Source organism: Aptenodytes patagonicus, chromosome 8, assembly GCF_965638725.1.
Source record: "Aptenodytes patagonicus chromosome 8, bAptPat1.pri.cur, whole genome shotgun sequence".
In the NCBI taxonomy this organism is placed as follows: Eukaryota; Metazoa; Chordata; class Aves; order Sphenisciformes; family Spheniscidae; genus Aptenodytes; species Aptenodytes patagonicus.
This window is the reverse complement of record NC_134956.1, coordinates 3,012,740-3,036,997: the sequence shown is the minus strand read 5'-3', so window position 1 is coordinate 3,036,997 and position 24,258 is coordinate 3,012,740. Positions and strand designations below refer to the sequence as shown.

The window sequence follows — 24,258 nt, the reverse complement described above, 5'->3', positions numbered from 1 at the left end:
GTATAAAAGCAATTAATCAGTATGCAGAAGGTATTGCCTGCCCCATAGAGATGCTAATTTTGTGACACTTTGGAAACTCATGTTCTACATTTACTGTTCACACTAGATGGAAGCTAACCAGCCTTAGCTTGAGCTAATGAAATCAAAAGACTGCAAAATGTCACATTTTCTTATCCCCATGCAGTCTAATTTTGAGATCTTTCGTTTCTTTCTATAAGTTGTTTGACAGCCACAGTGCTGATTGAATATCGTGAAACACAATTGTTCTAAAGACTGGAAAGTTATATTTATACAGAACTGCTGTAGCCAGTTTATCTGCGGAAAATAAAGGGCCTATCAGTTTCCTGCTCAAGTATTTTTGGAAAATGACAAAAAACCCCAACAACCAATTAGAGAAATTGTAGTATAGCGGAACAAAGATCAAGTGTTTCAACATGTTATCACTGGGGACTTTTAATTGGGGGGGTGTGTGTGTGTGTGTGTGTTCTTCTTTTTTTTCCCCAAAGTGCTACAAAAAGAAATCTGTATGCATAGTTTACACATAGCAGACATATTTAGATAGAATATTCTATTACGGATACTGTTAAAAGTAGCCATTTGAAAGTTCAGGTATTCTTCCCTGCATACTCTAAGTTAGGACCTAATATAGAAGCCGTTTCTATTTAAAAAAGAAAAAAAAAAGCCACTAAATAATACAGCAATTTCAACAATTTGTAACCACAAAATGTTCTGGAAAAACAAGAAAAGCAGAACAGCTACTACGAATTTTTTTTTTCCATAGCCCTCTCTTTAAAAGGGATCTCTGCAGTCATTTTGTTTTAGAATCCTTGGAGAGACTGAGCCACCTGGTTAAACATATTCCTCTGCAGCTGTACAAAAAAATATCACAGCAGTTAGAGTAGCTCCATTTGATTTCCTACCGTCCGAGTTAAAAGCGCGTAGCTGTTCTGACTCACCTAAAGCCGAGTCGCAGATGAGCTGCTGCGGATGAGCAGGGGCACAGCTGCACGCCTCCACCAGCTCCTGAATTCTGTGGGTCAGAAGTAGAAGCACTGAAAACAACAAGGTACTAAGTACAGGATTCATGTTGCCTTAAGCACAGCTAATCGGTCAGCCAAGAGAAAATGCTTTCTTACTGTTGGTTTTATATCTAAACTTCCTAATAGCTATCTGATTTCTTCCGCGTGCAGTTCAATTTCAACGGACTTGGGTGGTTTAGGAAAGCCCTCTAATGCTCGCTCTGAGTATACGCTTATGTTAACTGACTTCTAATTTCCCTGACATAGGACCCTCTTATTTATGGCCCTGACACTAACTCCTAACTCCGCCTTCCTTTAAGGAAAAAGCACATCATTGGTGAAAGTTATTGTACCAGAAGAGAGGTTACCTTAGTAAGCATTGCAGTGTTGCTGTTATGAGTCAGTAGAACTATCAACACTCAAAAGCCTTTACAAAAACATCTTTTACAAGCATCTGAAGCTGATTTTATGATCTTTAGCAGAGGAAAGATTTTATCGTTTTCTAGTAAATTTCCTTCCAGGCTGAATTTAAAAACTAGTTCTGCTACCTTCTCTCTTTTGGACAAGTAAACAAAGCTGTCCTTTTTTAAGCTCTGTTTTCATTTGCAGTCCCTGATCTTCCCTGCGCTTCTGTGCATTTTCTTGAAATGACGTCCCTGTTTGCAGGCTGGACAGAACTTCATTCATGAAAAGGCAATGTTTCAATGCTCTACTTGTGAGCCTTGAACAATTGGTAGTTACAAGGAATAATGAATTAAAAATAAAAGCTGCAATAAAAGGCATTTTTTTATTATTTCGTCACAGATTTAATTTAAAATAACAAGGAAAAATATACCAATGGTGTATGTTGGAGGCACGGCTCTTTCTCTGCATTCCTTATTAATGTAAGCCCTAATCGACACAGATCTGTATCTGTATTTTCTGGCTCATGTTGTACATGGAACACAGACACAAATACAAGAGTTCGGAAATCGTTTTCAACTTCAGACCTTTTGTTGCTGTAGCAATCTGGATATGTGTAAATGTATACACCCTCTTTTTATAAAGAAGCTGTTTCATGAGGGAGCAACATAAGGTTTGATTAGAGAGTAATACAATACATATATAGGTTGACATGCAGGACAGAACTGCTTAAAGGATTGCATATTTTGTCACTTCACAAATCAAGCTTAGGAACTGAAAATTCATTAACATGTTTTGAACCATTTCAATCCAGACTCGTGAAAATGTATTTTCTTGAGGTTTAGGTGTACACAAAGTAGCTTGTTATCTTTATATAGACGTGTACATGTTTCACAGCACCAGATTTATTTTATTTTTGAACAGTAAGAGGTCATTTTTACAACTATTAGTGCTGAGATTCTTTTTTTCCCCCCCTCCCCCCCCCCCCCAAAAAAAAGCTCCGTCTGTTAAAAAAAACCAAACACAAATACTCAGAATTATTAGAATTGGTTCTCATTTTCAGATTTTAGATCTACTTCAAAACTGAGCCAGGAATGTTGTACACTATGTCCTGATTTAGTTCAAGCAGCCATACTTTGATTTTTGTTTTTTCAGCCTGGAGTTTTGGCTTCAAATCATAAGGTTGGATCCAAGTCCAGGACTAACGCCTGAAAATAATTTAGACCTGTTAACATCTCTGTTCCTACCTGGAGGAAGCTTACTTCTTTCAGGAAGCTTTTCATGCGAATGAAAAGATAAAAAAGATGTGAGGCTGAAACCTTACACAGGAAGTTCAAGCTACAAGAAGGCCGCAAAAAAAACCCCGAGCAGGTATTTTAATGGCCTCTGTGGTCAGTAGTTCTAGGACTATTGATTTTCAAGTCTCACTTAGGGCAGTAGGATTGGAAAGTGATGAAGGAATTAATTGAGAGCCATCGATTGGTTTCCAGATGACATCACATGGCTGCTGCTATAGATGATCTAAACAGACCAATTGGATTACTGTTTCAGTAAAATTCAAATAATAAAGAAATATGCTGGGCAGACTGTCTTCTCTAACGTCGAGCGTGCAGGTCTACCTATTCGATGGTTAACTAAGGCACATTTTGCCTAAGATTGTGCAGAATAGCACGTCAAACTGCTATGCTCTGCATGTCTTAAAGACCTTTATATCTAGTACAATCAAACTAATTGTACAATCAAACTAAAAATACTATGCTCATAGCAAAATTGAAAAATAATCTTGTGAAAAGTTAAAAATTAATTCACAGCTATCTTGTAGACATAGTTGAGAATTAAATACATTCAACTGAATGCATAGAAGCGTAAACATGCTAAAACTAAATCTCATATGGTAATTGTACAAATGCCATAAAACCACATTTTAATTATGATCTTACATAGTATTGCCTGCAGCTGCCCTTGAAATAATTTTTAAGAGTCTTTCCAAGCCATCTGTACATAGGTGGAACATTTAAAGCACTTGGAGAAGCAAATGGCCATAAGAGAGGTTCTTACTCAAGTAATATATCCCCCGTAGGTCTCTCTAGACCCAGTCAGCATTGGAAGGGATAGGCTTGGAACATGCTATAGGCAACAAGATCTTTCAGCGGTAATGTGGATTTTAGTGAAATTTGTGGCTAGAAGGTTTCTCAACCCTAACGTGAAACGACTGGTCACAACAACAGCAGGAAAAGCAGGTATGTACGGTCAGTCCTAGGGTACATGGACTTATTCAAATCCAGGACTTGAAACTGGCTGTTCGGCTTCCCACAGAAGTCTTAACTTAGTCTTAACACAGTCTTAACAGTTCTTTGGTAGGTGTACCTCTCATTTCTTCATGACAACATTGATACAACCTTATCACTAAAATGTAAAAGGCCAACAATTTTTGAAACCTCAGCAGAACTCCGACTTTCTTCATTCTGAAACAGTAAGTTTTGTCAAATTACTATCAGTTTAGACAAAGACATACTTACATCATAGCATTTGAAAGGGATTTTAATAAGTCGGGAAATCTCTGTACTCAAGAGATTTGCTCTCACAAATGCAAGAAAATGCATTTTTAGTCTGTTTATCAGAGGAGACAAATACTACCTGTAGCTTCTACTGATATCAGTGCAGTGATTGAGTACCTGTTACCTCTGAGCAGTATCAGCAAGCATTAGGTCTTAGCTTGAAGCTGCATTGTCCTTTTTTATATTGTATATTGTTAGTATTTTTCATTGTATTAGGAAAATTACTTTTAGAGAGTTTAAAAGAAACCCTAAGCTCAGGGCCCATTCTGTATTACAGTTAGAGCTTGACCTTGTAAAATAGAAAGATTATTCCCAAAAGACATAGAAATATTCCTTGACTAACTTTCAAGCAAAATAATCTTGTATCTTAAATAATAGTAGAGAAGTTACAGCCAACATTTTATAAACATAAGCAGACTGAAGCAAAAGAAACACTTGGTCTTTTTGCTATTTGTATAAATGGACTAACAGTACAGGGCTTCTTTCACTACGCTGTATGTTATGATGTCAGTTTTCCTTTAGTTTGATAAGTAAACCATGATATCATAGCAAATTATGTCATAATACTGGTCAAGCTAGTGCCCACTCCTTGGTTATATTCTGATACAGCTAACACTTGCTAATAAGAAACAGAAAAGTCCATTTATCAAGGGATATAGTCACCGATTCCTTCAATTCATTACTGACACAGCAGAAAAAACACTTGGCACTTTCTGATTTCTGTCTAGCTAAGTAAGTCTAGTGTAGAACAACTAATTTCTGTTTTCTAGTAAAATGCAAGAAAATAGAGGATTGGGGATAATCCACTGTATTTGTTGATGTGTGCAATATAGAAACAAGGCAGGAAACCTGACTACAGTCAAATTTATGATCAGCTTCATCTCTTCTCAATGGGAATTCTAATTTTGCACAGGACTTCTAATTCTGGAGGGGCTTTTTGTACTGTGGGTTGTCATGATCCTTGTTAATTTTTACTGTGAAGCATTAGCATCTATCAACAGCATTCTGGTCATTAATTACCATCATTGTTTGTTTCTCTTCTAACCGCCCCCAGAGACCCGTATTAAAAACACTACATCTCCTTCTGTTGGATGCCATACATGCAGCGTCCCATGGAGTGAACTAGTGCTTCCCCTGAACTCCAGAGCAAACTCACGCTGACTTTATGATATTTTCATCTCTTCCCCGGGAGTTACTAGGGGCAAAAGGTGATGAATGAGGTGCATCACCCTTAGAGCTGATATGGGGAGAGGCAGCACTGCCAGATCACCTCTGCTCCATGCTTCTTTCCCACCCTTCCTTGCTGCATCTGCTCTCTCCTCTCACCTGTCAGCCCTTTGCAGCATTGCAGGTCTGCAGGATAATCCACCAAGAGCACTACCGTTGTCTGACCTGTACTGGTATGTTATCTCCTAGCACTGCTGTCTCCCCCTGCATTTCATTTTTCGTAAGAGGCAGCACTGTGCACTCAGTTTATAGATTCCTGGGTACTGATCATGAGTATTTCTCTGGCAGGCTAGAGTTTGATACTTCAAGTTACGTCAAGGAGCGCTGAACTGTGTTGCATAGGGATTGTCCATACAGTTTTTTCGAAGGCTTATAAGCCATTTTAACCCTCTGTTTTGATTAAAGAAATCACAGTTAAGGTGCATTTGCCTCTCTTTGGTTACCTGGCACACTAATCAAATTAAAGCTCTACTCCTTTTATCTACTTGAGCTTTTAAATTTTTTAATGCCCATATTTCTAAAAAGATAATACAAAGTATATCAGATTCTCCTTTGGCTTGCCACTTGTGTAAAGGGGGTATAAAGCATTACTCCGTACAGATAGAATTTTACACCTAGTTTCTTCTGTCAAGGTACAAGGCAGTGGAAAATCTGGCGCGACATCTCTGAATTGTTCTTTGTGTTTGTTGAGGATAAGAGCTGTTTAAGCATGATGTTTCTGCTTTTCTTAATGAAGAGAGGAATATGTTGAGCTACCCCTGCTGGTGATGGAGAGCTTCTGCACGGTTGAGCCCTGCCTTTATCTTGAGATTGTGTTTTCTTCAAACCAAATAGACCAGAGAAAGTACATCTTCTGCTTGTTTATTGATTTAGGACTCTTCCTGCCTGTTTCTGGGAAAGAAAAAAAATGAATAAAAGGCCACCTTCATTATTTCACTTTTGATTTCCTTTCTCCAAAGTAAGCAGAGCAAAATTAGATTTAGTCTGATGCATATTCCACAAATAAATTACATGGAACTAGAGTGGTTAAATGAACTTTGCTTGGGGATTATTGGAAAGATAAATATTTAAACACTGAACTTGAGGTAAGTCATGTTTATGCAACATCTGGTTTTTTTTGTCACTACTTCCCTCCCCCCCCCCTTTTTTTTCCTATTGTGGCTTTTCTAGTCAACTCAACCATGAAGACATTAAAGCCAGGGTGAGTACTACCTTCAAAAACTGTGTTGTCTGTATTGTTGCCAGCAGAGGGCTTTTTTTTTTGCCTTTTTTTTTTTAGCAGATGATCTTCGCCTAGTTTTATTTTTATATACAGCTTTCATTATATTTTACATTATACTTTAGTTAGAAGAATTCAAAGAAAATTTACAAGAATTCAAATTATATCTCTTGGAAATAAAATAGCTTATATTATGTAACTTGGTGTTGTTCAAAAATACTTAAATTGCAGAAGAACTTATAAACTCTTGAGCACTTTAGTGTATGAAGCGTAAACGTTAAGGATTTATTTTAAATTAATAGACTTAGTGAAGAAATCGCAGGGTGACACTCTAGTAAACCAGACTTATGAACTCCAGAAAATTTCTGAAATAGGAAAGGATAGGTATTATTTCCATTACATATGGAAAAATACACAAACAGTAATACAGATGAAGACTGTTGGTTAACTGTATAGCCATCTACTGGTTAACTAAATAACCTTCACTTCAGAATATCAAAGATGGTAAAGGTGCCTGTAGGTATTGTGTAAGTATATCAAACTAGAATACTTCTTTCTACAGTAAAAAGCATGATAAGCAGATTTATGAAATCTTTATGTGGCCAGATATTAAAGATTAATACAATAAAATGATACTTATCTTTGTAAGCTCATAGGACAAAGAATCTTCAATTTTAAAACACTGATGCAGATGAAATGTTTACAAGCAATGCTAGTAATTACCCTTGCTATTGTGACGTCAAGAAGAGAATCGTGAAAGTAACTGGCTTTTTAGATTGTCATGCTCGTCTAATTAGAAGTGTTTCGAATTGTAAGTCAGCTTTATTGTTATCAGATAACTTGAATGCATGAAATTTATAGTCTCTAGAGTATGCTGGTCAGAAATTAATCAACTGAAAAATCTGTAATCAGAATTTAGCAAACAGCATTTCATTTTCAAACTTGAACCTAGTTAAAAGTATACAGGCTTCATATCTAGCTAAAATGAAAAATGGAAGTATTTTTAGTGACTAGTCATGGTGTTTTTATATAGAGATCTCTGGGCAGTGTTACCATCTATAAAAATGTCCTACAGTGCCAATAACCATCAGGTTTCCTAGGCGTATATAAACAGGGATGGGGTGCATTTTAGTCACTGGACGTAACAGGACCGGGTGTATACAGTTCTGTGATTTCAAAGTTGACGTTTAATCAGACAATTCCTTCAAAAATTATTGTGGTAAAACTATGTCACACCCTGCAACTAACTTAGACTGCATTTGGGGCGGGGAAATGCAGTAGGATTTCTGACCAAGAGCCTTAGGTTTGGCTCGAGTTTAGAAAAGAATAAACTGACAAGGCAGAAATATGTCTGTAAGAAGGGGATGTCAAATCTCTGATCACTACACAAATCCTAAGGAGTGAACCTACATTCACCAGACTAATGGTGCTGCCAGCTGCCTCTAGTTACAACGTGTGTTTTGTTTCTTTATAAAACACAAGTTAAGTTTATTTTGTCAGGTTCACTGGAAGGACGTGACTCTTGTTGGTATGTTCAAGTAACGGGATTTTTTTTTCCCTGCTGCTGCTGCTACGCTGGAACTGCATGCACAGTACACAAATTGCAGTTTAAAGGAAATCATAGTGAAGAATTCAGGAAGGCGAGAAGTATTAAGTACTTCTTAGTAAGAAATACTAAGGCAGTCTACTGATTCTGCTTTTTATTTTTCATTAAAGTGCATTGAAAATACAGGTAGCAGTATAGTGTAAAAATAGCGCAGTTCTTCATGAGCACAGCATTAGCAGATAAGTATTCATGAGCCTTATAATACCGTTAATTACCTGCTCAGAGGTCAGAGTTATAGCATCTATTTCACTACCTTCCTTTCCACAGAGCAGTTTTTGTATTGTTCATTGGTTTGGGTTGTTTGTTGGTTGGGTTTTTTTTAAAATTTCATGCCCAACTGTATCTTCTTAGTTCTTCTGCACATACTGCATGGCAGTTCCAAAATGGTGATTTCAACAAAATAGGCATCCTAGGCTTGGTAACAGTTGGCCTGCCATATATTGCAGACCAGTGGATATACCTGGGTGTTCTGAATGATGCTAATGAATACTTTTACAAACTCTCTACATTTAGGATAACAAATGGAAGTCTTCCAGAAGAATATGGGTTCCTTCCTTTTCTCAACGAGAAAAAAATCCTCTACCAATTTTCAAGAGAAGAGGAAGGGGGAAACTGTATGTTTTATCTTTAACTGTTTTTTCTTAATTTTTGGCTGGCAGGGTATGCTTAGTTTTGAAACTGAAATATGTTCTGAACGCAGCCCGTTTAGCTATTTACTACTGTGCATCTCCAGATCAGAGGTCAGGAGCTTTCAAATCTTTTTGTGTTCATGAAGTCTTCTGGAACCCATGTTTTTAAGGGTTATCTGATGTGTCAACAGCAATTCTCACAGTACTTGCTTGCTCTTTTTGAGCAGCTATATAATTTGATCGGTGTCTTTTTTAACGGTTTTGATTTGGCAGTTTTTTCTTACCTTCTAGCAAAAGCAAAGATCAGTAATTGCAGTGGTTTTGATTGAATTTTCCACGTTCCCCTGTTCATTCAGTGTAATTATTAATATGTGGGATTAGGACGGAAGTTAGGTCAGCTCTAACTCTTTTATGAAAACAACATATGCAACATATTGAAAATATCTTGATATTTCAGAAGAGCAGTACAGTATTATTTTGCAGATTTCAGGCATTTAAAATAGGTTCTGACCAGTAACTAATGAATCTTTGAACCTAATTTGTGTTTGAATCCAATTTGCAAATCATCCTAGCAACATGGAAAAGGAATGTTTGATGTAATAAGTTACAGCAACAGAAGAGCAAAAATCCAAAGCGCTTCTTCAAGCCTTCCTGAGGATGATTTGATAACTTACTGCTCCCCACACCAGCAGTTTCAAAAAGCTTTGTGGTCTCAAGCTAGCCAGCCCAACAGATGTCATGACCTGATTCTGAGAGACTTGATGACGTGAGAAACATGCTTCTGTGCTATATTTCAAAATGATTTGCTGTGAATGCACGCTTGCCTTAATTAGTCTTTATTGAGCAACTTCAGAACATTGGGTCAGATTTCTCCCTGGATTTAGTAATTCCATCAGTATAACTCCTGTGTGAGATAGTTCTTTGTCTATTCGTAAATCTAAATAGTTTCATTGCATCTATAATCACTTTGCTAGTTGCCTGTCAGTAGTATGGGAAACAAAAAGAGCTTCTGTTGCACTGAGACTTCACATTTATTTAAAATAACAAAAAATGGAAAATTGGAGAAATAATGTGTGTCATGAGCTCCTACTGTACTGTCTTTGCTCTTACCGAACTAACATGAACAGATCCGGTGAAAAATAAATGGCGAATCCGCAACTGTGAGAGATGTTGAGGGGCTGCTGTATGTATTATTATCAGTAATTTAAAAGAATTAAAGAATATTACAGTTGCTGCAGGTGGTTTGAAAGTATGAGTCTCGTACATTGCCCTCCAGTTTACCTATGGAGATTGTGGAGTCGAGATCTCACGGCATTTAGGTGGTCTACCAGTGAAGCTCAAGTTTGAGCCAGTTTCTCAGCCGCTGTATTCCCATTGCAAGTATATGGCTGAAAAATCAAATCCACTCATTTTAGAAAAATCACTCCTGTGAGGATTAGACCAATTAACTTCAAATGTGTTCATCTAAAAAACCATATTAGGCCTGTAACAGAATCAGTTTTAGTGACATTCATACACCACCATTAAAAGAATTATTTTCAACTGGACTGCCTTGAAAATAATCAAATAAATGGTAGGTATGTAAAAAAACCCCTGATAGTAAAGAGTTAAGTGGCATGCAAATCAGCTCTTGAATGAAAAATACTAATATATAGTTATTTGGATAGGGAAAAGATAGACACGCTATTAAAAACATGAAGATTTTTCAGACAGGATATTGCAGTCACATTTTAAACCCATATATACTGTTGTATTTCCATTACAGATTTAATCACTTCTAATATTTAATCCCTCATTCTCCTCTGTCCTTGAACTCTTCTGCATTTAACCAAGACAGGGCTAGACTTCTAACACTTAGGCAAGTGCCCGGTCTGCCAAGAGGTTTTAAAGTATTACTGCTATACTCATTAAGACTGATGTCAAACATGAATGAACTCCCAGTTTGAAGGTGCCCTGTGGTAACAACCATTAGACTTGTCTGGTCATTAAGTATGTAAATTTAATTCATGCTACTAGTATATGAGAGAAACCATTAAAACATGTCATTTCAGTAAAGCAGCTTCCATGCTAAATATTTCTGTTTGAAATTTAGGAATCTAGACTTCTGTTATCCAGATTTTAAAAGGATTCTGCTTCAAAAGATTTTTTTCTACTGCCTTTTATCTGCAAAACATAATCTACTTTTTGTTCTCCTAGGGAACATGTCTTCAAGTTCACAGATCAAAGTAGTACCTACTACTAGTAGTACCTAGTCCTAGTCATGGAAGTGAGCCGTGCAACTTATTCTAAGTTAAGAATTCTCTGTTGAACTGAGACTTCACATTTATTTAAAATAACAGTGAAAGAAGTTAAAACCACAGAAATGAAAGACTGAATCCATCTTTGTAGTTTTTAGGAGCTGGTAAAACATTTTAATACTCAGTGACGTTATTTTGATTAATGATATCGTATTAGCAAATATCAGTAATGTATCTCAACTGTTTCGTATATGGGGTCCTACAAAAAGCCATGAGAGTTTTTCCAGTTGCTACTAATATTTATTACCAATCCAATCATATTCATATATAACTATGGAAAATTGTATTGCATGCTTGACAGGTATTCGTTTTCTCTCTAATAATTATAGTTTATTGCATTGTTATTTAAGTTATAATAGAAGCCGCGTTTATCCTAATATTTTTTTTAATATTCAGATGTATTTCATGTATATGGTATGATTGTGCAAGGGTTCATGCAGTACAGTCCATTTCCATCTCTCATACATGTGAACTTGCCAGATTTCTTAATGTGATTTCTGTTGTCGGTCTTTTCTGATTTTTTTTCCACAGTTTTTAATTGTCACAGTAGAATTGATACTTTTCTGAATTTAAGAAAACCTTTGAAAAATAAGCAATGTTTTTGTAAAATGCCTTCCCCCCCAACAATACATTGCAAAGAAAACGTGCAATGAGTCCTATTAGTATCAGCTCTGTTTAAACTGGATCCATTGCTACCTGCTAGATCTTCTTTCAAGGTATCTCTCTACCAAGTAACTATAACGTAAATTAAAAAGAAACCCATGGAGTGGGTAAGTTTTCAGTGCTACTATCACAGTTGTATCGTACATAATGTTTACCCAAATGTACGAAAAGTCTTGAGACTGCCTGTTCTCTTAAAACAGAAATTAACATAAAAAACAGACTGGGAAGAGGTGGGGGGAGGACTCAAATCAAGTTTTCTATAATTTCAATAAGAAATTTCAGGTTTTGTTATTGCTTGACAGAACAATACCACGCACAACTGAAAGGCAGTTAGTGGTAGGGAAGCGACTGCACGATGGCACGTGTCTAGTCCTCATGTACAAAGGGAAAACTGTGGTAATTAAAGTAAGAGCAGGAATAAAGGAAATGCCGTTCAAAAACCAAAATAACAACAACTTCATCAGCCCTGGATTCATGGGCCTGTCACAGTGATAGATACAAACAAGAGAAGTGCTGGGATAATGTAATATTTGTCTGCCTTCTAACGCTACCTGGTTTTTTTCTGTGTGATGTTTGAAATGCAGTATTCAGCGCCTTTTTTCCCTGCAACCACCTCTTCTCTTTGTCTGTGCTGGGATGTGGTATACCACATGAAATCTTGATATCGGACTCCAGAGCAAAATGAACTCTATTGCCTTAAATGATGTTAGTACATTTTTCTGAGGGACAAAGCAGAGTTTTTTTGTGGTTTTTTGGTTTTTGGTTGTTTTTTTTTTTAATTTGAGTTAGTGTTTGTTCCTGCAGCCGACAGAGGATTCCACAGCTTTGGAGTCATGGGAAGATACGTGGTCCTCTTAATTACAGGAGTGCCATCTCTATTGCTATAGTTAGAGGTCTGCCAGCATTTCCATTACAAACTCCGGTTCAGTGGTTTATAGTTCAGTCATAAAAATGTGGTGCTGCCCTTACGAATCTTGAGTCAGGCAATGATTTGTTCCTCTTCCTCCCCAGAAAAAATGTCAAAAAAAACCTGGCTGGTTTTAAAATATGAAAGCAATAAATGACTAGATGTTGACTATACAGGACCTTCCATTCCAACAGTTTAGCAAGAACTTCATTTTCATAACTTGCAGTATAGGTGACCTTTACTGTATAACACTTTTGCAAGTGCTTTTGGCTATTTTGAAACTAATCAGTTTTTTCATGCTTATGTGCCTTAACTTAAATTGGTTAGATTGAAAAAGATCTGTAAAAAGCAATTTAATGTATTTGGGATTTAAAGACCAGCTCTTGAAATGGTTCCTAAACAAGAGTTAAATAAAAGACTTTCAAAGGATTCATAGTTATCGATTCCTACAGTGTTAGTCTAAGTACCCAGAAGTTCTGCAAAAAATACAAGTTGCCTTTACACAGGCACTGAACTGTGGCAGCTACAGTTACGCGTGCAATATAAAGCACTAAGAGATGGGTTTCAGAATGGTCTGCTTGCCTGTGGCGGTAATCCTTGATTTCAAATTTCGAGGATGCCCTGGCAGGAGATATGTATATGACAACTTTACTTAACTAAAGGAATAATTTAACTAGGGTTGCAGTAAATTTTTCGTAACTGCAAGTCTTTAAATCAAATCTGGTTTTCTCCTGAAAAGACATAGCTTTGGGTTTGATGCAGAAATCAGTGAAAAACTTCTATCGCCTGTGTTGCGTAGATGACAGCTGTTTTCAAAGCCTGTAGGTTCATCAGGCTTTGAAAACTCTGCTATGTTGAAGGAGCAGATACAAAGATTCCTCCTTTTTCTTCTGATCAGGCAGAGCAGAAACTGAGATTCTGTCAAAAAACAAGCAACTTGGGTTTGTCTGCTTAGATGTCCTTTATATGTTGCACCGGTATGCATTTTAGCAAAGTCCATTTAAAAAAAAAAAAAAAGAGAGAGAGAGATTCCTGTATCGTACTGGGAATCTGACAGTAAGTCGTATAGACTATGAACCTTGCAGTGAATGCCCACTTGTGCAGATTTGGCTTTCAGTTAAGGGATTTTTAAAGCAAGCATCCTTAAAAGCATATTGAAAGCAAATGTTTAAAATATAGGAAAAGTGTGTGTGAATTTTAATTAGCTCTGTAACCCAGCAAATAGGTTTGGATGTTACCAAAAGCCAAGTGACCTTCCTCCTTCCTTTTCTTTATCTCTCCATCTTAACGTCAATATTTACAATCCCATGGCATTTTCCATGTAAATATCTGTTTGTGTTTGTGTGTTTCTGTGCAATGTTGTGCAAAGCACAGTGAGATGTGTGAACTCCATTTAACCTCTTGACAATCATTTGTAAGTATTTGGAAAATAAATGTCTCATAAAATCTCTAAGAATTCTTAGTTTACTTTCTAAAGCATCAGCTTTGCCTTTGTATTTACTCTGTTAAAATTTGGTATTAAATGAAGGTTTCAGACCCCGTAACACTTACTATCCTGCTGCTGCCCAGTTTAATTACATGTTGAGGATGTTCAGGTTTTTATTTCTAGTTATAATCCTGTTCTGTTAAGTATTTGTATTTATGCTTGGTTGAAGAGGTTCAATATAGGTACATTTTAGGTGGAAGAAAAAGAGAAAGAAGTGACAGCTGTACCAATGACTGGGAGATCAAAAACTTCTTCAAATGAATGATGGAAAAAAGCCTGGTTATTCACAGAACTTTGAGAGACAGAACCATTATCATTTGATTGAATAAAGCATATTAATATGCCTTCGCATATTTGATTTCCTAATCAATAGCTGAATTATTACTTGCATTCTATGCAGAAGCTGGAGCCTTCCCTAGAGAACTTGGATATTCTGTAACAGAAGCCAGGATCTGCCTTTAAAGAAAGTTTTTTTGGTGAATTAGACATCATTGCTTTCATAAGTGGTCACAAAAAGAATTTACAGCCTTGCTAAATAATGGAAATCAAGGAGAAAAGGAAAAAGGTGATTAATTGGACATCATTAATGATCATAACCTTGGAGAGTGTAAGTTTATGGGTCAGAAAACACAGTAGCAAAACATAAAATAGGAAATAGCAGAAATTCAGTTTGAAAAGTGAAGTCGAAAGACATACAAAAAAGTTAAGATAGAAATACACCGATTGTATGTATCGGGAATAACGTAGCACTCAGAAAACATACACAGTAATTCATCAGAACACATAGTCTTACATAGATGAATAACATGGTCGAATAACCACGTGGCAAGAACAGCTTTGGCTGCATTATGGTCATGTTTAAATAATTTTCATAAATGACGTAGCTTAATCATTTAACTCATGGTTGCTCTCTGTAATATGTCTCTCTTGTTTTCCCCCTTAGCTAACAATGCCAACATTTCCCGTTGTTGTGAAGATTGGACATGCTCATTCAGGCATGGGAAAGGTGCAGATGCTACTTACTGCATGCTAGGAGGACGGGTGTTTGTCTAAAATAATATGCATGTTCTTTCGTTTCCTGGATATTTTAACTTTTCACTGTCCAAATTCTGTCTCGGATCCCTACCCTTGCAAATCTCTGCTTGTATATTGTTCAAGAAAGCACCTCTCTTCAGGAAAGTATTAAAACACATGACATACTTTCACACTGATGCCTTTTCAGTTTATGCGTTGTCCTATATAGGACGTTCTTTGAAACATGCTGAGATGCTTTCTTGAAGCAGAACCTTATTTATTAATTTAGTTGACTGAATGAAACTATTTAAGAGTCAAGGTCTGTTTGCACAATCCAAATTTTTGGACCTGGGAATATAGGACGGTTTTGCCTTGGTTCTTTATTAGTTTCAGCTTGATACTGAACTTTTCTTCATTTCCTGTCTTAATGTATTCTCTGTGATTGTTTCATACCACTATATAACTGCTGCTTTCTTTCTCCAAAGTAATTGCATTTCAGTGGTGAGTACGGTTGTTTTGATATCACTTATCTCACAATGATGGTTCAATGGGATATGATTTAAATCCCGCTTTCATTGATATCAGTGAAAATTTCTAGTCATTACAGATTAACCACTTTCTCTCACTGAAAACACTTCAGTGCTTTAAGTGCTTTAGATTTAAAAACCAGTCATCAGAGAATAGTTACATTTATCATCGTGAATCTCCAAAAACTCCATGAACATATTTGCCACTAGCAACAGAAATAGAAAATTGATTTAATTGTATTTTATTCAGTAGTTATGCAAGTTGTACTGTTTGTTATGTTCTTTTGCCTATGACTGTTTTGCTTTATTTCATACTTAGTAAGTTAGTGGAAATCTGGCAGCCAATGTAATTGAGAGCAGAATTAACCACTAATTACTTGAGCTGCAGTTTCTGTGGATTGCATATGTGAATTATTAGAATGTTTCTACTGTACTTTCAATATTCGCCTCTCGTTTATAGAAAAGGGAAATAATGCACAGAAATGTTCAGCATATCAAATGTCTAGAAATAAATCTAGATTTTTTTAGCGATAAAATATTTTAAATCCTTAAAGATTAAACGCCAGTCTTTTGTAGTGAAACGCTTACTATCAGAGTCCAAATAAAGGTTCTCCTCGTACCCCAGTCCTCCCTAAAGGCATTGCTAGGAGTAGGGTTTCCAGTGGTCGTAATTAGACTTACATATGCTATTAAGTTTTCAGAAACTAAGTTGAAACCAGGTATCGTGTCTGGTTTTGTGGCTCTCAAACGGCAAATTACTCTGTATTGTTCTCCATCGGAGAGTTGAGAGCAAATACTTAGGCCTTACGACTTCTTTAGCTTCTCCAGACCCCATTTAATATGCAAGTCCCATCTTACAGCTGTGGCACTCTGGCCCACAGGTTCCCTTTTAAGTACCACGTGACAGTGGAAGCAGACAAGACGCTGGGCTTGCCACGAGTTGCAAACTCTCTTAATATTAGATAACATGAGAAATACTAATCCCTCACCATTCCCTCACTTTCCTCACCATTCTGAAATGTACTTTGGGTCAGTGTGTTGGAGTTCCAGTTTCCCTCTCCCATTTTCTACTAGCCCTAAGACTTCTCTTCCGAGTCACTTTTTCTCCCCACTTCAGCCGGCTTCCTTTAAGTCAACCATAGAGATGTGCCCTCCCTGTCCAAAAGCAATGCCTCTGTCCTCCATCTGTCCTTTAAAGTCTTCTTCTCCCTCTCCCCCTAAATCAATATTCCCCACTTTTCCACCTCCCTCTTATTTCAAGATGTTAAAGTTGATGGGTATAGTACCATTCACCATCTTAGCACAGTGTTCCACAACTAGGAAATCCTACTCCTAGAAAGCCTGACTCCTTGCAGAGAAGTGGGAAAAATGAGAAAAACTGGTTCTGCTGTCTTGAGCCAACCCTCTGTGCTCCATGTGAATGCACACTCATCAGGATATCATGACCCTTCATCTCCCCCCTCCCAGGAGATACATGATGTGATAATACACAGTGGGCTCCATATACATCCAGTTACATGAGCAATTTACAGAATCAACGAGAATTCTGTATAAATTAGTGTTGCATATTATCACACCTTGAAAAATTCTAAAGCCTGCAGATCGAAAATTAACAATAATCACTTAAAAAAAAAAATAATTGAAAAGCAAATAAAATTCCACTGTCTGCAAATTGCTTTCTAAAGATGAATAGGTAATATTTTGCCTAGAAAAATAGATACTTTAATGCAGGAATGTTACAGAATCTAGAAAACAGATAAAATATCCAATACTTCTTTTTATAAGCTCATGCTGGCAAAAAACATACTTCTCATGAATGCCATTTGCAACTGAATTCTACATTTTATTCCTAATTGCTCTTTTTTCTTTTGTATATGCTGTTTACTTGTGGTATGATGACTACAGATCAAGGTAGACAACCACTACGATTTTCAGGACATAGCCAGCGTGGTAGCACTTACTCAGACCTACGCCACTACTGAACCCTTCATAGACTCCAAATATGACATCAGGATCCAAAAGATAGGCAGTAACTACAAAGCATACATGTGAGCCAAAAACTTATCTTCTTTCATCCTTTTGTTTCAAAATTGATAAGCACCAGTAAGATTAAGACTGTTGGATGAGTCTCTGAGCTGATGTGGTGACTCCATGCCTCCATTGTCATACTCTCTGGAAAGACAGTATTTTAGACTTTCTAGATTTATCAAGACTTTTTTTTAAGGTGATTGTGACTGTGAAGAGGAGAATAAGACAACAGGTGAGCCTGCCAGAGTGGTTTTCCTGCTAACCTTTGTTTATTTTTTCATTTAAAGAAAGGAGCAGTTGGAAGGGGATTTGTTTTTATAGAGGACTTGTTAAATCAGATTCCTTTGTATCTTTTCACCAACTTAGGGTCAAATTTTCTTCTCCCACTAAGGATATTTAAATGGCATTCATTCACACAGACCTGAATCGTAACAATCCAATGGAACAAAGTACTCCCCTTTTAACGTAACACATGTAAGAAAAATTCTAATCTTGTGATGGCCTTCACATATATGGACAAAAATCTCTTCTAATTTTAGAATCCAGGTGCTTGTTTAAAGATCATGACTGTATGAGAGGCTAAAAGGGTGTTTTGGTTTCAGAGACAACATTTGGCTGGAGCAGCAAAACAGGTTATCATGTAGTAGTTGAGCTATGGTAACTCTATGCATATTTTTACTCTATTTCAATTATCAAGCAATGTAATCTGATATGCGCTCGTTTCATTCATGTTTTTAAGACAAGTTAGATCATCTCATGGATTTGTTCCCTCGTGCTTACAATTCTGAGGCAGGAAAAATATAACAAAACATGGATAAAAATACACATATGCATCTACATATGCACACCCACATACACATGCAAAGATATTTCCCTAGGAACTCCTGTAACGTTGGAGGGATCAGAGATTTCTTGTATGTTGACATTTGTAAGGTACAGTCAAGTCCTTTATCAGTAAAAACAATTGAACTCCAAGCAAACCCTAAATACTAAGAGAAGCAAAAAGTTGGAGCTGGGTTAAGGAAAATGCGTAAAATGTTTTATAATATTAAAGACAGAGTTAGTATTAAGCGTCAAGTAATTTAGGAACAGCCAACAAGCTCTATGAGAAAGTAGAACCTTTTGCCCAGGGTTGGAGGAAGGGACAAAATGTATCTCCTTAGGTTGATATTGGAAGGCCACATACTCTTGCCTTCTCCCCTAAGACATTACTGTCACAAGATCAAAACTGTATGAGTAACCGCTGGTCTTTCCTGACATATGACTTGAAGGGCTATTTGAGAAAGAACATCAAAGATTAGGCCTTTCAAGAACAACTCAGTAGTCCGTCTGCCTCTCACTATTCATCTGGGGGGCCTCAAGAAAGTACAACACAGTACTGGGTGGAAATACTGACCCATAGGTCAGCTCCGTCCAGCAGGATGGACACTCAATCCTTCTGCTTTATTTTGAAGCCAGAACTATGGAAATTTTGCAAAAACAGTGTGTTGGAAATCTGGGTTGTACACAGTGACCAAGGCAGAACACTCAAGCAGGCTGCGAGGACTGAGAGGTTTCTGGAATCCTTTGTTGGTGATTTTCAATGTTCTTAGTGATGAAGGACAGAAAGTCTGTAATTCAAGCTCCCTACAGAATTTCAGGTGTGTTGGGCCTACCCCAGCTCTTCCTATAGGCAATAAGAATCGTAAACAAATGCTTCTGAATGATACAGCTTTTAGCCCCTGACTTCTCCAGGAAAGTTAATTCCAATTCTGCTTGTTTGTCTTACATTGGTGTTCCAGACTGTTGACTTTTCCTGGCTTTAGCCCCATATCTGGAGACATCCATCCTACTTTTTCAAATAGCACTATGCTCCTACACCCCAAGGTCACCTCCCTCCTATCTGTCCAAACCATATCTTGGTCCAGTCCCACCTCTTTCCCAGACCACTTCTACCTTTCTGTCTCTTAGTCCTTACCCCTTATGCCTAGCCTTTTTTATTGCCCCAGGTTCTCCATGCCCCTTTTATTCTACTCAGTGCCATTCAACAGCCTTGTTCTCCCTCTACTTCCAGTCGCCAGTCAGCCTTCTTTCTCTATTTCAGACCTTTTCATACAACTACTTCTGTCTCTTCGAGGCTAGGATAGTACTTTTCTCTCTTGGTGCTTTGACAGGCAGCTTTCTTGTGTTGTGCTACCCATCTCTCCCCTCCTCTGTTGTTTATAATAAACAGAGTTGATTTGTCTCTGTCTTACAGCTCCCAAGTGGCAGAGTCTTAGGAATAAGGCCCAACTATTAATGGTTATGACACATCAACAGATACCAGCAGTCAGATGCAATATGAGTAACTTGACGGTTCATTGCCTATGGTAGAAATTGGACCACTACGTTTCATAGGAGAGCGCCCTACGTTTTTTTTCTTTGACTTGAAATTTAAATGCTGTTCAGTCTCTAGAAAAATTTTGGAAGAGTAAGCCATGGTAAATTTATCATTTTCAAACATAAATGTTTCTTCTTCACAGAAGAAGCAGTTGGCCTAAGGGACAGCAAAAATAAGTTAAAATGACAGCCTGTTCCTCCTACCTTTTATTTATTTTTAAGTTTCTTCTCAGAAACTACGAGTTCATCCAAATGCTAAAAGCCTAGCAATCATTTTTTCTCTAGATTCTTTCATACAGTTAAATCACACAAAAAAAAGAAATACCCATCCATTGTTACAAAGCATCATGAAAAGGAGAAGATTTACCAAATGTCTGAAAAATTCCTCATATGCATACATACACATTATGTCAGTAGAATATTGTTTTACAGCTGGTTCTCATTTTGTTGCGTGACAGAGGAACAGAGTACTTAGAGAGCCACCACAAAAAATACCAGCTGAACATTTGTTTTTGTAGTTTAAAGAGAGTTATTAAGAGCTTCAGTTTTATAATTCTGTGGGAAATTGTGGTATAAGTGGATCCATGACTCACAAAACACTGGTGCTTATCATCTGTCAGTAGAGATTATAGCCAAAATGCAACATTGGATCCCTCCAAATACCACAGCTCCTCAGAACGTTTTGTGACGCATACTTAACTACCCTTGGTACCATTACAGAATTCATCTGACTTCAAGGAAATGGAGTTAAAAGGGTCACACACAATGAAGAAAAACAGAAATACAAAAACACTGCATCTAAATCTCCTCTCCAGAAGCAATACTCTGAATCCATAACTTAACGTACTTTGATCAAAAGGTCAATAAAACAAAAGTAGAGCACATCAACCAAAGACAGACAGTGCTATAGAATCAGACCACTAAGCAGGCTATCTACACAAGAATTGTAGGTAGACATTTCTACATATTTTCCTGATGACAAGTCCCTGTCCAGCCAGTTTGGATTGCGTACTTTAAATGGTACTAAATAAAGCAGAAAGATGTTTGAAAAGGGGAAGCTCAAGTTACTATGAATTGTTTATACTAATCATCATTCCTTTTTCCCCAATTTTAAAACAGTTCTTCCTTCTTTGCAAAGACCAAATCAGGTGAAAACATGTTAAGCCTAAGTGTAAAGCACTCAAAAGTGTTAGGAGTTGTTTTCTATATCATTCAGTATTTAGTAAAAGAGGAGGAAATAACGATGTGAAAGACCCTTAGCAATTATCAGAACGGAAGTGAAGAAGGGTAGGAAACCTACATATTTCAGTAGAGGAACTCTTATATCAATTACAGAAATCACATCTAAGGTTTAAAGTGCCAGATGGTCTGGTGGGGTACTTTTGTATCACTTAACCATGGTCTAATGGAACAGCCCTGTTGTTTCGGAGTTCTTCTGTGTGACAGACCTAGCATCGACGGCTCCAGCCCACCAGCTATTGAGATTACACCAGTTAGGTCTGTGTCCATAGCATTCCCCAGTCCGCATCTGGTCCCTACAGCATCGTTACACCCAGCCAAGCATCCAGTCGTGAGACTGCTTCAGGTTCAGTAGGGGACCTTTCACGTTGTGGAGTGAAAGCATGGCTTAAAGCAAACCATCTCTTCTCCTCTAGTCAGTAGTGCTGAGATTACAACAGTGCAGCTGAGGATCTTGATCTAAATACTTCCTAAGTCTTCAGGGCAATTTTTTTTTTTCTGATTTGGTCATATCTTTCTTCCTAAAAGATGCCTTAGATGGTACATGCTAATGAATGCCTTTGAGAAGTCTGCAGTAGAGTTGAATTGTGATTTGTGAGAAGCATTATCTCTCTGATGCAGAATATGTGTGTAGAGTAGTAATGAACTTAAAATTTTTAATTTGTAAGTACACACATATTAATAAACATCACTTCAAAAATGAGGCAGAAATCACAAAATAGCCTTATTACTGGGCGAAGTTACCTTACACACAGCACTCGACGTGCACCTTGCCCTTTCACTAGTTTCTCCCACATCAACAATGAATGTGGCACCTTACAAGAACTTTACGCTCTAAGATTCAGCTAACTTTATGAGGCTCCCATAGAAAGGTCAACATTCCCCCACAATTGCTGCTGACCCTCATAATTAGGTTAATAGAAAAACGGAGAGAAAACTATAGCTGCTGCCTAATATACTTTTAATACATTACAGATGTTCCTATGATTTTACTAACTGGAAACACTTCATAATTTGTCTCCTTAGCCTATTCCCAGTACAGCATTTAGGTTTCAGAAAGCAGGAATCTTCTCAGCCCTGGTAGCAGTCCTAAGGTCTGAGGAGAAAAAAACTTCATATGAATTCTTTTTTTCTTAGAGATTAAATACAAGATGGTATACTCAAGCCTTGATATAAACTGTTTAGATTATATCAATAAACTAGCAAAGAGTGAAAACTGGAGGAGAAACCAAAATCCAGCTCTAAAACAGACCTGAGATCACTTCAGAGATGTTTAAGAGAGAGAGATCTTGATTTTCAAGTATTGGGATCTAACTCTGCAGTGGTATGGGTTTGAAATGAGAAGCTGAAGTTTCAGTTCCTTGACATTTGCCTTTATAGTATGTTACGGGCTATTCCATCCATTTATAACTGATAACAGCTTATTGCGAACACTTTCACTTAATCACAGTAGGTTTTTTTAAAAAATGTCTTAAATGAATAAATGGGGAACCGAAATTTCACAACACTGTCATACTTCATAACATGCCTATGGTGAAGTATTACTGACAATTGTGATGCCTGTTAGAATTCTTCGCGGTTTAGATGTTCTGTTATAAGCTGCCAGATATAAAGAAGGTGTAAATACTGCTATAGTATTCATGTGAAAATTGGAGTAATTTAAGAGAGAGTGAAAATGTAAAACCACTGGCTGTCTTTGTAATATTTTCCCCCTTTCAGGAGAACTTCCATATCCGGAAACTGGAAGACAAACACGGGCTCTGCAATGTTGGAACAAATTGCTATGTCAGATAAGTAAGTCGAGTCTCATGTAAAAGGTAATTAAAAAAAATTAATGGAATTTTATTTTAAATGCTTTTTTTAAAAAATCACATTGTTGATATGCAATTCACAGTAAATGCATATCCTCCCTTCATTTTGGAAAAAAATCTTTGAATTAGATGAAAGAACATGAGCCAAGAGTTTCCATATGACTTGTCTCAGAGCTAACTAGCCAAACTAAGTACTAGCCTTAGGTGCTTACGTGCACCCTTGGGTTCCTGCATCCATATCTGCACCTAGAAAACCACTGGAATTCCCTTCAGAAAATTCCATTTTTCAGATTCAACTTGTCAATCATTTCCTCTGGTTCATTTGCCCTCTTTTACCCAACAGTCTTACCCCATGCCACAGTGTCTTAAACTTTTCTCCTTCTACATCATCCATCATAACCAAGCAATCTGGTGTTAACTTTGCCTCATATTTCTCTTTTCTACTTTCAATCCTGCTAAATTGCTTATTTTTCATTTTTGAAATCTCCACTAAACTGCACTGTGAGGCTTTTTACCCAGATGCTGGGATATACTGAAGCTTATTTCCCTCGTGTCATCATTCCAGCTGTGTACTTTGGTTTACTGTGCTTTTCTTTTTCTCTCCCATCCTTAGGCTGGATGCTTTTTGCAATCCAGTTAAAAACATTCTCCTTGCAGTACCATTTTGAAGCTCAGGTCTTCTACTGACAGACCTCTTCTCTCAATACCGCTCATTTTCTCCAAGTTCCTCCACAACACATAGGCCTCTTTCCCCTGCAAAATAAATCTGTGAGGCTTTTTTATGGCTATGAATTTTCTTTTGTTCAGCTTCTCCAAAGGCTGCTACCAGTGGAAGCTGAAAAAACTCTGTACAATAAAAGTGTAATTTAAAAGGTGTTTTAAAGTTCAACAGTAGTCTTTTTCTGGTGGTTTTTTTGTTTTTTTTTTTTTAAAGTCTGGAACCTACAACTTGGTCCGTCTTATGAGCTGAGGGAGACACAGGAACTGAACCATTGCCTGCCCTGAGAAAGGTGAAAACAAATAAGACGGGAATTACAACTCCCTGCTGTCCAACCCCTGTCTAGACTGTGTCCTCATTGATCTCCCCTCTGGAGATGGAGTGGAGCCACATTATTTTCTCTTTCTCATTCCCCTCCCACCTTCCTCTGGAAAGTGAGGTTATGCCTTCACTGAGAGGGAAAAGAAAGAGTGTGCTTTAGTGTGTATAATTACAGTCCATGAGCTATTCCTCTGTAAAAACACAGGCACTTTAGTTCTGCCGTAAGGAA

General features: G+C 37.2%; 2 protein-coding genes across 2 annotated transcripts in view; one reads left to right on the top strand and one right to left on the bottom strand.

Moving 5' to 3' along the window:
- The window catches only part of TIMP4 (TIMP metallopeptidase inhibitor 4), a 29,615-nt gene extending 28,351 nt beyond the window's left edge, over positions 1-1,264 (bottom strand). Inside the window, exon 1 of the mRNA XM_076345985.1 lies at positions 957-1,264. Coding sequence (XP_076202100.1) covers positions 957-1,086 — 130 coding nt within the window. The 5' untranslated portion in view covers positions 1,087-1,264. The remainder of the gene's footprint in view (positions 1-956) is intronic.
- The window catches only part of SYN2 (synapsin II), a 192,526-nt gene that overhangs the window by 126,887 nt on the left and 41,381 nt on the right, over positions 1-24,258 (top strand). The window contains exons 6-8 of the mRNA XM_076345983.1: positions 14,957-15,019; positions 17,460-17,602; positions 22,899-22,973. Coding sequence (XP_076202098.1) covers positions 14,957-15,019; positions 17,460-17,602; positions 22,899-22,973 — 281 coding nt within the window. The remainder of the gene's footprint in view (positions 1-14,956; positions 15,020-17,459; positions 17,603-22,898; positions 22,974-24,258) is intronic.